The sequence below is a fragment of the Electrona antarctica genome (assembly GCF_951216825.1).
Source record: "Electrona antarctica genome assembly, chromosome: 8".
NCBI classification, from domain to species: Eukaryota; Metazoa; Chordata; class Actinopteri; order Myctophiformes; family Myctophidae; genus Electrona; species Electrona antarctica.
The window spans coordinates 27,319,878-27,336,824 of record NC_136789.1 but is presented as its reverse complement, the minus strand read 5'-3'; the positions used below and the strand labels follow the sequence as shown (position 1 = coordinate 27,336,824).

The 16,947-nt window shown below is 42.5% G+C and overlaps 1 protein-coding gene across 6 annotated transcripts in view; it reads left to right on the top strand.

The window, feature by feature from the left end:
* Positions 1 to 16,947, top strand: part of postna (periostin, osteoblast specific factor a) — a 63,667-nt gene that overhangs the window by 13,765 nt on the left and 32,955 nt on the right. For 5 of the 6 annotated variants that reach the window (XM_079508768.1, XM_079508771.1, XM_079508770.1 and 2 more), the window contains exons 3-7: positions 11,341 to 11,405; positions 12,285 to 12,442; positions 12,897 to 13,061; positions 13,927 to 14,073; positions 15,032 to 15,173. In XM_079508768.1, the coding sequence (XP_079364894.1) occupies positions 11,341 to 11,405; positions 12,285 to 12,442; positions 12,897 to 13,061; positions 13,927 to 14,073; positions 15,032 to 15,173 (677 nt within the window). Of the gene's footprint in view, positions 1 to 11,340; positions 11,406 to 12,284; positions 12,443 to 12,834; positions 12,874 to 12,896; positions 13,062 to 13,926; positions 14,074 to 15,031; positions 15,174 to 16,947 lie in introns of all 6 variants that reach the window. The other variant, XM_079508767.1, reaches the window with a different exon arrangement.

The following is a 16,947-nucleotide window of genomic DNA, read 5'->3' as shown; positions in this document are numbered from 1 at the left end:
TTCTGTAAACTCACTGAAGTACCTAAACCCTCTCTTTCTGTAAACTCACTGAAGTACCTAAACCCTCTATTTCTGTAAACTCACTGAAGTACCTAAACCCTCTCTTTCTGTAAACTCACTGAAGTACCTAAACCCTCTCTTTCTGTAAACTCACTGAAGTACCTAAACCCTCTCTTTCTGTAAACTCACTGAAGTACCTAAACCCTCTCTTTCTGTAAACTCACTGAAGTACCTAAACCCTCTCTTACTGTAAACTCACTGAAGTACCTAAACCCTCTCTTACTGTAAACTCACTGAAGTACCTAAACCCTCTCTTACTGTAAACTCACTGAAGTACCTAAACCCTCTCTTTCTGTAAACTCACTGAAGTACCTAAACCCTCTCTTTCTGTAAACTCACTGAAGTACCTAAACCCTCTCTTTCTGTAAACTCACTGAAGTACCTAAACCCTCTCTTTCTGTAAACTCACTGAAGTACCTAAACCCTCTCTTTCTGTAAACTCACTGAAGTACCTAAACCCTCTCTTTCTGTAAACTCACTGAAGTACCTAAACCCTCTCTTTCTGTAAACTCACTGAAGTACCTAAACCCTCTCTTTAGCTGTAAACTCACTGAAGTACCTAAACCCTCTCTTTCTGTAAACTCACTGAAGTACCTAAACCCTCTCTTTCTGTAAACTCACTGAAGTACCTAAACCCTCTCTTTCTGTAAACTAAACTGAAGTACCTAAACCCTCTCTTACTGTAAACTCACTGAAGTACCTAAACCCTCTCTTTCTGTAAACTCACTGAAGTACCTAAACCCTCTCTTTCTGTAAACTCACTGAAGTACCTAAACCCTCTCTTTCTGTAAACTCACTGAAGTACCTAAACCCTCTCTTTCTGTAAACTCACTGAAGTACCTAAACCCTCTCTTTCTGTAAACTCACTGAAGTACCTAAACCCTCTCTTTCTGTAAACTCACTGAAGTACCTAAACCCTCTCTTTCTGTAAACTCACTGACGTACCTAAACCCTCTCTTTCTGTAAACTCACTGAAGTACCTAAGCCCTCTCTTTCTGTAAACTCACTGAAGTACCTAAACCCTCTCTTACTGTAAACTCACTGAAGTACCTAAACCCTCTCTTTCTGTAAACTCACTGAAGTACCTAAACCCTCTCTTTCTGTAAACTCACTGAAGTACCTAAACCCTCTCTTTCTGTAAACTCACTGAAGTACCTAAACCCTCTCTTTCTGTAAACTCACTGAAGTACCTAAACCCTCTCTTTCTGTAAACTCACTGAAGTACCTAAACCCTCTCTTTCTGTAAACTCACTGAAGTACCTAAACCCTCTGAGTACCTAAACCCTCTCTTTCTGTAAACTCACTGAAGTACCTAAACCCTCTCTCACTGTAAACTCACTCCAGTAGTTAGGAGAACCGTGGCGTTCTCTCGTCGTGTTTATCCCGGAGGCACAATTTGAAATTTTACAATTCAGGCATGTAGCAGATGCTCTTCTCCAAAGGGAGTATAACTGGCATGAAGCCAACAGAAGACATGATAAGCGGTCGTGTAAACGGGGTGGAATGAAAACAATTAAGTGTAACTAGGATACCATGCTAAACATCAAACCATCATGTCTATCGCCTTTTATGTCTCGTCTTTGCGGGTCCTCCTCGACGTGAAAATGTTGGATCTAAATAACATATACTTAGGATTTGTAATTTGTCAATCAGACAGTATATCTATCTTTATAAAGTACATGTGAACAAGTAACCAATCCTGCCCGGGGCGCCAGATTGCTCAGGACCGGACCTGCTCAGTACTGTGGAAGGCGTTGCAGTGAAACATCTGTGTTGATTATGTCATGATCTGTTCTTCTTAGTCACTAAACACTGGAAAGAGTTCACATTATTTGTTTAATGTTACTCATAATGGCAACATAATGGCTTCAGTCATTTGTCCACTCTGTTTATGTAATATGGGCGTTATTCACTGATAACATGCACATTTACGTGAGCAGAAGAAGTGCAGTACTGTGTGTGTGTGTGTGTGTGTGTGTGTGTGTGTGTGTGTGTGTCTGTGTGTGTGTGTGTGTGTGTGTGTGTGTGTGTGTGTGTGTGTGTGTGTGTGTGTGTGTGTGTGTGTGTGTGTGTGTGTGTGTGTGTGTGTGTGTGTGTGTGTGTGTGTGGCTGGCGAATCTGGCCCACAAACCTACCCCACCATTGTATTTATACAGGTTTAACCTACTACTATGATGATGATATGGACATCTTACAGAATATACTGTAGGGTGGCATGAATTTCCCCAAAGTTTCTTGATTCTGCTATTTAAATAATGTAAAGGTTTGGTGGTCAACGTCAGTGCAAGGTATACAGTATGTATACTAGTTGTATGATCTCTGACTTTGGCTCATGCACAGTCACAGATCTTCATAATTATTGGAACTAGAGCGGTGCCCGTTGGGCAATGGCCTACTTGGAACGATGCAAGTTGGAAATGCATGCCCCACCCAGTTATTATGTCTGTGTCCATTGTTATGCCCATACATGGAGTTCTTTATCAGGCATGCCAAAATGTGGAGTCTATGCAGATGTCAGAACAACATTGTGATGTCAGAACACAGGCCAGCTCCATATATGGAGATAGATCAGGTCCAGAGTCCGGGCAGAGACCTTTGTGCTGGTTCTGGACAACCGGCTATCCGACAGACTCGACACCGCGCACTGCGCTCTCTGTGGGGGTGTGGAACGCGTGAAGTCGGTGCGGCGAACGGTTCTCGATTTACGTGGATTAGTATATATACGTACAGAGACTTGGTGCATTTATAGCAGGTCAGACATGGATAGAAGCAGAATAGGCTCTGTGCATACGGTAACTATAGCTGCGTGTTTACCGGTAACTATAGCTGCGTGTTTACCGGTAACTATAGCTGTGTGTTTACCGGTAACTATAGCTGCGTGTTTACCGGTAACTATAGCTGCGTGTTTACCGGTAACTATAGCTGCGTGTTTACCGGTAACTATAGCTGTGTGTTTACCGGTAACTATAGCTGTGTGTTTACCGGTAACTATAGCTGTGTGTTTACCGGTAACTATAGCTGCGTGTTTACCGGTAACTATAGCTGTGTGTTTACCGGTAACTATAGCTGTGTGTTTACCGGTAACTATAGCTGCGTGTTTACCGGTAACTATAGCTGCGTGTTTAACGGTAACTATAGCTGCGTGTTTACCGGTAACTATAGCTGCGTGTTTACCGGTAACTATAGCTGTGTGTTTACCGGTAACTATAGCTGCGTGTTTACCGGTAACTATAGCTGCGTGTTTACCGGTAACTATAGCTGCGTGTTTACCGGTAACTATAGCTGAGTGTTTACCGGTAACTATAGCTGCGTGTTTACCGGTAACTATAGCTGCGTGTTTACCGGTAACTATAGCTGCGTGTTTACCGGTAACTATAGCTGCATGTTTACCGGTAACTATAGCTGCATGTTTACCGGTAACTATAGCTGTGTGTTTACCGGTAACTATAGCTGCGTGTTTACCGGTAACTATAGCTGCGTGTTTACCGGTAACTATAGCTGTGTGTTTACCGGTAACTATAGCTGCGTGTTTACCGGTAACTATAGCTGCGTGTTTACCGGTAACTATAGCTGTGTGTTTACCGGTAACTATAGCTGCGTGTTTACCGGTAACTATAGCTGTGTGTTTACCGGTAACTATAGCTGTGTGTTTACCGGTAACTATAGCTGTGTGTTTACCGGTAACTATAGCTGTGTGTTTACCGGTAACTATAGCTGCATGTTTACCGGTAACTATAGCTGTGTGTTTACTGGTAACTATAGCTGCGTGTTTACCGGTAACTATAGCTGCGTGTTTACCGGTAACTATAGCTGCGTGTTTACCAGGAACTATAGCTGCGTGTTTACCGGTAACTATAGCTGCGTGTTTACCGGTACTTTCCAGAAGGTGGCATATATTAGCCTGGCTAATAAGCCAGACCGAATCAGCCGTTGGCAAAAAAAAATTGCCTGCCGGCGGATTACGGTCTGGAGAGGCTCAATTGTACGCCCATTTCCTACACCAGAGAACTGGTGTGGCCAATCGGGACACGGTATGCAATGTGGGCGGGCTTAATTGGTACAGTGACGTTCAATGTTTGAGACCTTTGACTGACAGTAGCTCTGACCAATTGCGTCAAAGAGAAAATGTTTGAACCCGCCCCCCGGGAAACAAGATCCATACACAGCATCTCCAGACTCAAATACCACACGACAGTGTGATTTGAGTCTGGCTTATTAGCCAGGCTAGGCATATATACCCTATACCTGTTTGCTTGTTCCGGTTAATTTCCCCAATAGCTTTGTTTGATTGGCTCAGCAGCAGAGTTGAACTGGAAACACGTGTGTGTGTGAACACTGTGCCAGCATTTGTTGGAGGACATGGAATCAATATTGTATCTCAGGATGTTCCAATATATATTCTTTATTGTTCCATCTCCAACAGCTGTTTTAGTTAATTTGTTACCTTCTCTTTTAGTTTCAGGCTACTCTTACATCTTGATGCAATGGTATTTGTCACTTTTTTCACAATTTCCCTATTTCACTGTTTACAGTATATTTCTGTTGCTTGCTGGGTTTATTGACGCTGGCTGGTAAATGATTGTCCTCCAAAGGCAATGATTCTTGGCTAGTGAAGAAGCTTTGTATTCGGCCCCTCTAGCCCGCAGGTCTTATTGCTGTGTTTCTGGTGCCACTTTGAAACCTTGGGCCATTAGGAGCTGTGTGTTCCTTTGCCAGTGTCCGCATGGTGGTATATTATAAATGCTCTCTGATCTTAGACTGTGGAACTGTGTCTTCACTTTGTATTCAGAGCTGTCTTCTATCTTTTGATTCTTACTGATTTGCACTATTTTTTATGCAATTCTATTGCTGCTAGGGTTGCAACTAAGACTTATTTTTCATACATATTTTCAAACATAATACGTAATAAAATACAAAATAATGATAAATGCCTTGTCATTAACTACGTAAATTATGTGAAAACAACATCTTGAAATAGCTTATTTACCCAGTAATCAAAAAATATATATTTTTTTACTTTTATCATATTTTTGGTGAAGGCACATTATATTTTCATGCACTCGGTTACTAAAATCTATTTTTTTATTAATTTTCCTTTGGCTGTATAAACCCTAACTGCTGCTTCATTGTACACCACCACCCCACAACACGAAAACGCTATTTTCGGCCTGTGACACCATACATACTGTAGCATACTGTAAATGAGGTGGTACTCTCCTGTTACAAGCTTCTCCAGACACCAGCGTTTTCTTTGTGTAATCTTTCCTTACCTTCCGTTCAGACGTTGTTTTCCTTTTTCCCTCTTTGCAAAGTTGATCTGTTTCTTCTTCTGGTCGTGCCTGTTTAATGTTGTTTGGATGTTCTTTGGAGTTTCAACAGGTGTTTAAACAGGACCAACAGAGTTTAAACAGGACCAACAGAGTTTAAACAGGACCAACATACAGAATACAGAACATCTGTATGGTCGATTGGTGTTCTTGTTCGGAAACACTTTCAACTCTTTAATGTGACACACGTGTGGCTTTGTGTACTGCTTTGTGTACTGCTTTGTGTAGGAAATATTCTGCCTCCAAAACAGAACACAGATTGTTGAGCACAACCCATTTAGAGCTGAGAACAATTCTACAATGTCTTCTAAATCCTGACAGTTTTCTGAAAAACCCATGTTCCTATGTCAGTCGTTTCTCAAACATTTTCATGTCAAGGACCCCAAAAATTATATGTAGGCCTATTTGCCCGCCGATAGCTAAAGTATATCATAATGCTTAAAACACCAAAAGGGGTTCCCGCCCTGACTGCAGGGTTAAAGATTAAGTGAACACAGACCATTGAGTAGATCTTAAAGATGAAGTGAACACAGCTGGTGGAGTGCATCTTTGTTGTTATATGTTGTTGGAAGGTATGTCTTTCCATTAATTGCTAATGTCTGGTCTTGTCTCGGTGTCTGTGATGACAAATTAATGGTTTTGTCAGTTCTTGTTTATGCTTTAAACTTTGTTTGTTTCAATTATGAGGACATTAAGGGATGGTAATATTTTCCTATCTCCTCCTGGTCCATAAACATGCTTTAATGATGCATGATTCTATCATCTAATATGTTGAGAATGCATGACAGTGTGTCCATATTTGACATTAAAGTTTTAAAGGAGCATTCAGTGATTTGGGTGATTTGGAAAACCACCCAGTCCGCCCCGGTAACAAAATGTGCACATGCACGCTCTACAGTGGGGGGAAGTGCAACAGGCCAACAGCATGTGCACCAATGCCCGCCCCCACTCGATCATGATTGGAGGAAGGCCCCACTCATCCTGATTGGATGAAGGTTTTGCCACCCGCCACCAAAACTAAAACTAGGGTTTTTTGACCCCAGGGGCTCACTGGGGACAGGGAGGAACTCCTTATATGGTCAGCACACTCTATAGTATGGAGGATTATCCAGAAAAAAAGAAAAAATAAGTGATATTTGAATTAAGTCAAATCACTGAATATACCTTTTAAATGTGGTTCAAATGAATAAAGATGGAGAAGCTGCATTTCCTTTTTTTATGCACCACATAATTGGAACAAACTCCCAGAAAACTGCAGGTCTGCTACAACTCTCCATCAAAGCTGAAGGCTTTTCTGTTTACGGCTGGCTTTTATTGAGGTTTTTGATGCATTTATTGTGCTGCACTATAATAGTTTGTCCTTGTACTTGTTAGGAATTCATGTATTTTTTTAAAGCTCATTCTTATTTCTATTCTCTTAACTCTTCAGTAACTATTTGTATTGTATTTGAATGTCCTTTCTTTGTCTGTTCCGTTAGGCATTTTGTCTTAGTGTAAAATGTCTGTTTTGTGTACAGATAAAGCACTTTGAATTGCCTTCTTGAAAGGGACTACTGTACTGTACTGTACTGTACTGTACTGTACTGTACTGTACTGTACTGTACTGTACTGTACTGTACTGTACTGTACTGTACTGTACTGTACTGTACAACTTAAATTGTGTGTTGGAAATGGGCTTAGGTTTGACAAACTCATTCACTGATTGGATTCCAGGCTTGGAATTATCAGATGTATTATTGACATCAGGAATGGCTGTTACATTTCATTGGTTTCATTATGTTGTGCCACCCTTCCCTGCTGCACTGTCTCACCTTGCACAGGGACACAGGTTTCTTCAGTTTTCTTCAGTATTTTTGGAAAATATTACACATTTCTCTCCTGTTCACTGTTCTCTGTAACAGAGATTTCACTTGAAATCGAATCCGATGTGAGGAATGCTCTACTATGCATCCAACCCTTCTGTGTTCAGCTTGGGCCGCTGCTGCACTTCAGGTCGCCAGCCGACCTGAAGTTCAGCACGTACAGACGTACAGTCGTGATTTTGTAGGAAACAAAAAAGGTATCATGTTGAGTTATTTAAACCACACTATTTCCTTTGATTATTTGATGTTGTGGTTCTTCATAGTTTGTAATATTTGTGTGGCGACGTTGACATGATGACATGAGTTAAAAACATCTTAACATTTTTGAAAAATGGCTGTTACACTGCTGCCTCCCACTCACCCACTCTCACTGCTGCCTCCCACTCACCCACTGCTGCCTCCCACTCACCCACTGCTGCCTCCCACTCACCCACTCTCACTGCTCACTGTTACACTGCTGCCTCCCACTCACCCACTCTCACTGCTCACGCACTGACTGACTCCCACCATGAGGAATACATAATATGTGCTCTCAACTATCTCTCTCTCTTTCTCTTTCTCTTTCTCTTTCTCTTTCTCTTTCTCTTTCTCTTTCTCTTTCTCTTTCTCTTTCTCTTTCTCTTTCTCTCTCTCTCTCTCTCTCTCTCTCTCTCTCTCTCTCACGCACGGGCGCACACAATATCTATATCATAGCTACCTCTCTTTCTCTCACACACACACACACACACACACACACACACACACGCACACGCACACGCACACGCACACATGGTGTAAAACGTGCAAGGTGATGCAGGTGGCACGTGATGGCAGGAGTTTTTAAATCATGATGTGGGCCAACCAAAATACATGGGTTTAAAATATCAGAAACACTGTGTACCGTTATCCCGGCACCATCCGAGGAAAACAATCTTGCGTACGTCCACTAGCAATGAGTCGGCTGGCGACCACAAGTGCAGCGGCGGCCCAAACTGAACACGGAAGGGTTGGACGCATACAGTATATAGCCCATTGAATGTCTAACTACAACCATGACATGCATCTGTTACGAATCCTGTGGGGAACATTGTCGAATGGGGGTTTTCTTCTCGGGAACATTGTGTTATGGCTATTTATTTGCCATTTTGCTGCACTGAATTAGTTTTTATGCATTGTGCATGTGGTGGTGCATGAATGTTTCGAATTACGATTCATACATACTCCACGTTGGAAGAAACGACCGTTGCTACGTACGTACGTGCAAGACAACAATTCACCCTTTGTCAAGTCCCGCCTGTGGTTGTGCCCCTCTTCGCACCCATTGGTTGCCGTTTCATGGTTGGACAAAAATCCTCTCTCTCCATCCACTACCATTGAAATGTTTTTCAGTTGCTTCGTATTGATATTCTGTGCATTCAATTCTTATTTTAAACTTGGTGCCAGTAAAAAGGAACATCACAGGTGCAGCACGGTGACTGGGCTGGCAAATTCAACATAAACAAGGTGGAACCAGGGCAGAACAAGGCAGAAAGAGCCTGCTGGTTAGTCAGTCAGGGACCAATCAGAAGGCTGACAAAGGGTGAATTGCTATATGTGTGTATAATGAGAAATATATCAACATAACTGTAATAATAATGTTTGGTTTACTGGATCCTGTAAACAAGTCCCAGTGGAACAGTACTTTCCAGTGGAACAACATGTTAACATTATCTTATCTCCAGGTGCCAGCCTGCCAAATGTGAAATTATGGAAAATGAAGACAAACATGGAAGAAAATAGGCAAAAAAAAGAGGCTACAAACTGCTAAAATGTTGCACGTGCACACGTGCATGATGCGCCGTGCATGTGATTTTGTGGGCTTTGTGCACAACCTCCCTCAGTACTCTCTGCACGCCGCTGGCTTTATTAATATTTAGCCAATTTATCCAATGAAAAGTAGTAACAATTAAGAGCTTAAGTTATGACTGCATAATTACCAAGGTTTCCACCAGACATTGACAATCCTGTACTTTGTTTATTGACAGGATGGTCTTGTACGAGTGCTGTCCTGGTTACATGAAGCTGTTTGTGTGTGTGTTGACAGGATGGTGCTGTACGAGTGCTGTCCTGGTTACATGAAGCTGTTTGTTTGTGTGTTGACAGGATGGTGCTGTATGAGTGCTGTCCTGGTTACATGAAGCTGTTTGTGTGTGTGTTGACAGGATGGTGCTGTACGAGTGCTGTCCTGATTACATGAAGCTGTTTGTGTGTGTGTTGACAGGATGGTGTTGTACGAGTGCTGTCCTGGTTACATGAAGCTGTTTGTTTGTGTGTTGACAGGATGGTGTTGTATGAGTGCTGTCCTGGTTACATGAAGCTGTTTGTTTGTGTGTGTGTTGACAGGATGGTGCTGTACGAGTGCTGTCCTGGTTACATGAAGCTGTTTGTGTGTGTGTTGACAGGATGGTGCTGTACGAGTGCTGTCCTGGTTACATGAAGCTGTTTGTTTGTGTGTTGACAGGATGGTGCTTTACGAGTGCTGTCCTGGTTACATGAAGCTGTTTGTGTGTGTGTGTTGACAGGATGGTGCTGTACGAGTGCTGTCCTGGTTACATGAAGCTGTTTGTGTGTGTGTTGACAGGATGGTGTTGTACGAGTGCTGTCCTGGGGCCTGTTCCACGAAACTTGGATTAACTAATCCAGGATTTAGGCCAAAACCAGGCTTTTTAAATCCTGGTCTTTACAGCCTGGTTTATTCCGTTCCACTAAAGCCAAGCAAGGCTTAGAATGGGTGGATTTAGTGAGCCAGGATCATAAAGCCTGGCTGAATAGACAGCCTGGCTTTTTGTCTCTAGACCCATTCGGTGGAACACAGATTTACTGATCCTTCTTCTTCATGGGGTATTATGGCAGTTTGCATCCTTAATAGTTGCATTACTGCCCCCTTCTGTATATCTCAGTATCTTTACTAATCTATTCAAGAATTGATACAAATAAAATAAAATAAATACTGCAGCTGTAATTAAAGAGAGAACATACTCTCAATAGTGGATAGACTGAATGATTAACTACCCCAAAAATATAGTTTACATTTTACTACTACTATTAACTTAAAACAGAATTCTTAATATTGTAAGCATAATGATATTGTCGCCATAACTCCCTCCTCTGAGGGAGCTACCTTTGGGGAAGGGGGTTGTTGTCCAGACAGGGGCCAGACTGGTGAACTTGGTTCAATAGTGGGTGAAACGTTACAATGGTAATATGTTGTAAAACAATTACCATTGTAATGTAGTGGTTTTCACATAAAAAAAATATATATATAAAAAATATAATATAATATAATAATTCTTCTTAACCGTGCACTTGCACGACAGAAAACCTATTCTGGGGAACATTCACCAAAAGCAGCTGATCTACAAGCTCACCAGCTGTCATGATGTTGTGCAGCCTATATATTTTGGTTCTTTGATTTTATATAGTGCTTAAATTAGTCCTTTAATGCAGACCGATAAAAATAAGGCAACATAAACCCATAATAATTGAATAAGTGTGGAAAACATCATTGGTTTGTGATCAGTTTGACTGCTTAACAGATCAGGATTAGGTTAAACCTGGCTGTTAGCCTGGTCCGGAGCAGGCTAAGTCCAAAGCATTAGTTTCCATGGTAACTAATGTAGCATCACTTTCATGAAACCGAATCAAGCCTCAACATATACAGGTTAACTGGTTAAATTAATCTGGCAAGATTAACCAGCTTTCATGAAACCAGTTAATCGCTGATCCAGGATATATTAAACCAGGATATCTGTTAAATCCCGGCTTAATCTCTAATCCAAGTTTCGTGGAACAGGCCCCTGGTTACATGAAGCTGTTTGTTTGTGTGTTGACAGGATGGTGTTGTATGAGTGCTGTCCTGGTTACATGAAGCTGTTTGTTTGTGTGTGTGTTGACAGGATGGTGCTGTACGAGTGCTGTCCTGGTTACATGAAGCTGTTTGTGTGTGTGTTGACAGGATGGTGTTGTACGAGTGCTGTCCTGGTTACATGAAGCTGTTTGTGTGTGTGTTGACAGGATGGTGTTGTACGAGTGCTGTCCTGGTTACATGAAGCTGTTTGTGTGTGTGTTGACAGGATGGTGTTGTACGAGTGCTGTCCTGGTTACATCAAGCTGGAAGGCATGAAGGGCTGTCCTGCAGGTCAGTGGCTCACTCAAGTACATGTACTCAAGTAATGTACTTGACTACAAATTGTACGTATTGTTTACTTGTTACTGGAGTTTTTCTAATTCTCAATTCTGTTAATTCTACTGTTAAATCTGCTCCACTACATCTCAGAGGCAAATAATTGTACTTTTTACTCCATTACAATGACTTGAAAAGTCCAATATTTGCCTCTGAGATGTAGTGGAGTAGAAATTACAATAGAATTTACAGTATTGAGAATTGGAAATCCTCCAGGTAAGTAAACAATACATACAATGTGTACTCAAGTACAATACTATTTGAAAATAGCCGATCTACAAGCTCAAAATGCGCTGCATCGCGAGTTTGTGACGTGTTGTGAGCTTGTAGATCTGCCGTTTTTTGAAAACCTATGAATGGGGACATTCTGCATCATGAGTACTTTTAAGTTTAGTATTGATGCCAATACTTTTGTACATTATACTGAAGTACACGTTTGAATACCGGACTTTTACTTGTAACTGGGCATTGTGGTATTGGTATTGTTTTTTTGTTTTTGTTTTACTTAAGTAAAGGTTACTTAAGTAAAACGAAAAATAAGTATTTATTCCACCACTGCTGTGTTGTCTCCAATTAATCTGTGCCCTCAAGGCGTAGAAAGCCTAGTTTAAAATTACTGCATATAGACTTAGCTCACATTCCATTTCAATCACAATCAATTATCAAATTTCAGGTCAAGTAACACTGTTGTTCATCCGTTAAAGACAGCATTTATATTGGCCACTAAAATAAGGTTTATCGGGAACCTGGGATCTCAGATAAAGACAATACATCCTGAATGACTTTAATTGGTTAAGTGAAACCATGTCCTGTTCTCTGGTTGGCCGTCTATAGTGGCTCCTATCGATCATGTGTACGGCACCCTGGGCCTGGTGAAGGCCACGGCCACCCAGCAGTACTCGGACATCTCCAAGCTGAGAGAGGAGATCGAAGGCAAGGGTTCCTTCACCATGTTCGCCCCGAGCAATGACGCCTGGGACCTGCTGGATCCTGTGAGTAGCACTACATGGTTCACTATTTGTATGATTGTATTTGTTAAAACACATTTTGTGCCCAAGACGTCTGTGGACGTCTTTGGTATTACTGCACGGGCAGTCTGTGGACGTCTTTGAAAAAAAAATCAAAACAATGTTTTTTTTTTTATTTAATACGTGGTGCCAAAGTTTGTGTTTTCGCCATTGAGAATGTGTGTGTGCAGAGTGTGCGCTCGACGCTGGTGAGCAACGTGAACATTGATGTGTGTGTGATGTGTGTGTGTAGAGTGTGCGCTCGGCGCTGGTGAGCAACGTGAACATTGATGTGTGTGTGATGTGTGTGTGTAGAGTGTGCGCTCGGTGCTGGTGAGCAACGTGAACATTGATGTGTGTGTGATGTGTGTGTGTAGAGTGTGCGCTCGGCGCTGGTGAGCAACGTGAACATTGATGTGTGTGTGATGTGTGTGTGCAGAGTCTGCGCTCGGCGCTGGTGAGCAACGTGAACATCGAGCTGTACAACGCTCTCCACTACCACATGGTGAACCGCCGTCTCCTCACCAAGGACCTGAAGAACGACCTGTCGCTGACCTCCATGTACAACGACCTGGGCCTCCTCATCAACCACTACTCCAACGGGGTCAGTCAGTCGCTCTCTGTGATCACTAAGCATCCAGAAGACATTTGAAACCTCGTCATTGTCATTTAATACAGTGGTTCCCAAAGTGGGGTACGGGGACCCCTAGGGGTCCTTGAGAGAGTTCCAGGGGGTCCCCAGCTAAATGATAGTTAGGAACCAAATGGACCCTGATGGGTCTGTAACTCAGAGAGTGTAAAAATGTACACTCTCAGAGTTAAATTAACTTTGACTTTACAATATACATCGGGGTCCCAGAGATTGAAATGTCATTACATGGGGGACCATAGCCTAATTCATGTCAAACCTGGGGTCCTTGAAATTAAAATGGTTGAGAATCACTGCTAGAGCAGTAGAAATCTTCTCTGCCCTTGCATATGCCCTTGCATGGCATATATTTTCAAATGGGGTCCACAGGCTAATTAGTGTCAATTTAGGGGTCCTTGACATGAAAACATTTGGGAACCACTGATTTAATACACACCTCTTTTCATACATTAGTTTTGACCCTAAGTAAGGTCCCCTACTACATATCGTAGAAAAATAAGATTGCATTTTAAGCCTTTGCATAGATTTCATCGATAGCTTCGTTGACTATTAATTGTTTTGTGTTTGCTTATTTCAGACATTTAACCATAGTTAAATAAGTGAGTTAGTAAACTTTTACCTTTGTTTATCTTTGTCAGCAAAATATTTTCATATGGACGTCCGCGCCCAAAAACAGATAATTCTGGGGGTCCTTGGCTTGAAATTGTTTTATAACCACTGATATAGAATCATAGGATTTTAAGAAAATTAGAAGACATTTTGTAGAATCTAGTCTCGGGTCTCAAAGTGTATAAAAGCCTCCCTCTCTGTCCCTGTGCAGGTGGTGACAGTAAACTGTGCCAGGATCATCCATGGCAACCAGGTGTCGACCAACGGCGTGGTGCACGTCATCGACAGAGTCATCAGCGCCGTGGGCAACACCATCCAGGACGTCCTGGAAGTGGACGATGACCTCACTTCCTTCAGCGTAAGATCCCATTGAGAGTGGCGTCATTTTGTATTCCACAAGGGATTCCGGATCAATACGTCTAGCATCGACATGCTCTCTGGATCAATACGTCTAGCATCGACAGGATCAATACGTCTAGCATTGACAGGCTCTCTTTGGTGACTCAAGGGATTCTGGATCAATACGTCTAGCCCTCACCGAGCCCTCATCTCTTTGAAATAAATCCATGTAATACAAGTAACAAGGAGCTGCAGCGCTGTTTGTAAATCTTTATAAAAACTGCGGCGTGTTTCCTCCTCCGCGTCATCAGTGCCCATACCCGAGGCGGGGTTGGCGAAAGGGCCTTTCTGTGCGGAGTTTGCATGTTCTCCCCGTGTCCCCTAGGGTAGGTACCCTCACAAAAACATGCAGTAATCCTGGTCTCTAAACAAACTGCCTCCCCCTGGCCAGCCGGGCGCCTGATGGAGGGGAAAGGAACTGGTTGGAATAACGTGTTCCTTCCACGCGCTACGTCCAACCAGGGAAACTCCTCCCTGTCACGTGTAAAGGAGCAACTTGGACACTCAGGCAGGAAGGAAGCATGAGTTCAAGTCCGTTGCTCTCCCCATGTCCCCCATATATGGGGACTAGGTTGGCGGAGGGTGTGTAGAGAGTTACAAAATCGAGGGATAAAAATTAAAAAAAAAAAAAAAAAAAACTGCACTGTAAAACTGCATTCCGTGTGCCTGCTTGTGACCAATTTCCTCTCAGCAGCAGCAGTTTTAGATTCATACAAATAAATACGTGTGGCAGTTACATTCACATGCCAAAACCTGTGTGTGTGTGTGTGTGTGTGTGTGTGTGTGTGTGTGTGTGTGTGTGTGTGTGTGTGTGTGTGTGTGTGTGTGTGTGTGTGTGTGTGTGTGTGTGTGTGTGTGTGTGTGTGTGTGTGTGTCCGTCCGGTTCTGAACATTCTTCTTGGTCGTCTCTCCAAAAGGCTGTGGCTCTGGCCTCTGGTGTGATGGAGAAGCTGGGCCAGCCTGGCCACTACACCCTGTTCGCTCCCACCAACAAGGCCTTTGAGAAGCTGGAAGCAGGATACATGGAGCGGGTCATGGGAGACCAGGCTGTTATGCAAGGTAAACCTCACTGAAGATTACGTTAAGTTAGTAAGTAAGTCAATTTTATTTGTATAGCACTTCTCACAGAGAAATCTCACAAAGTGCTTTACATGCAGGAAATAGAAAACAAAAACAATAACAAGCAGAATAAAAACAGAATAGTACAGAGCAGAAAAACAGCCAATACATTATTGATCTCAAAGCAAACAGCAAATTAGCGATAGCCACATGGAAAAATCATGAAATCATGAAACATCTGGAAATGCCTGTGCAAATAGTAATGTTTTAAGCTTGTTCTTAAAAATATCTACTGAAACTGCTGATCTCAGGGCCTGAGGAAGAGCGTTCCATAGTGTGGGTGCTACAACCTGAAAGGCTCGGTCACCTTTTGTTTTGAGTCTAGTGCTGGGGACAATTAACAGACCCTGTCCCACAGACCACAGTTAGCAAAGTTATGGTGCTCAAACCTGCAGTGTCAAGTACCTTTTTTGCCGCCAACCCCCGTCTCAAAATATTTTGTTCCAGGGACTCCCAGGAGCAAAGATTGGAGTTAAAAAAAATGTTCACTTTAAAAAATTATTATACTAAAAGATTTGCACACATGTTGAATATTCAAAGCATAAAATAATGTCACTTTCCCTGTTTTAATGGCTTACGGGTCCTTGACTGCATCCTGAATTGAGTGTGCTTTAATTTATGCCAGGGGGTCCCAAACTGTGATGCGTGCACCTTACTGCCAAGCTACACCAGGCTTTTCGCGCACAAAACGCACGCATTTACCCCCGCGCGTGCGTTTAATTTAGGTCCAGTCCTATTTTTAAAAAACGCACGCACGCGCCGCACGTTTGGGGTAAACTCGCGAGAAAAGCCTGGTGTAGCTTGACCGCCATGTGGTGCACAAACGCCCTCTAGACTAGCATGACTGAGAGGTCAAACAAACAAAACAAATCTTGTTTAAAAAAAATCTGCCTAATGATGTCACTGAAAGACGGGTTCTAAACTGCCCACAGCCCTCCTATGAGACACAGACTGAGTAGAAAAAAATCGTGCCATTTTATCATGATTATTATTGAGGACCTATAAGATAGGTTGAAAAGTGATGAAGTGGTCCTTTAAGAACATGCTACTTCTGTCACATTTTGCTTCAGTCATGCTAGCGCTAGGGGGTGCGTGACATGAAAAGTTTAATGGCGGTTTTATGGTGTTTGGTGGTGGTGCACAAACGGCAAAATCCGGTGAACCATCATCTAATGCAGTGGTTTTCAACCAGTGGTCCGGGGACCACCAGTGGTCCTTGAGGGGGATCCAGGTGGTCCCCAGCTAAATGCTGGAGAGTTGGTAACCAAATGGACCCTCATAGACCTTTAACTCTTGAGAGCGTAAAATGAAACCAAATGGACCCAGAAGGGTCCATTTGGTTTCATTTTTCGCTCGCAAGAGTTAAATTGCTGTTAAACAACTGCATTACTTAATTTACAAGAAGTCTATACAATTAGAGAATGTAGAAGAATTGTTATTTTGATTAATGTTCGTCTCTTATTGTGGACAAAATCTTATCCAACGGCAACAAAATATTCAAAGTCTTAGGCCTGAGAGGCTAACGGCCAAGCTACACCAGGCTTTTCGCGCAAAAAACGCGCGTGTTTACCCTAAACGCGTGCGTTGAATTTACCCCCCCCCCCCTGGACCCCCCCCCCCCTACCACCTCAGTGGCAGTACTGTACTTTTATATTTGACGGTACTTGAGTATGCCACTATGCCAGGCTATTTTTCAATACTTTATACTTTATAT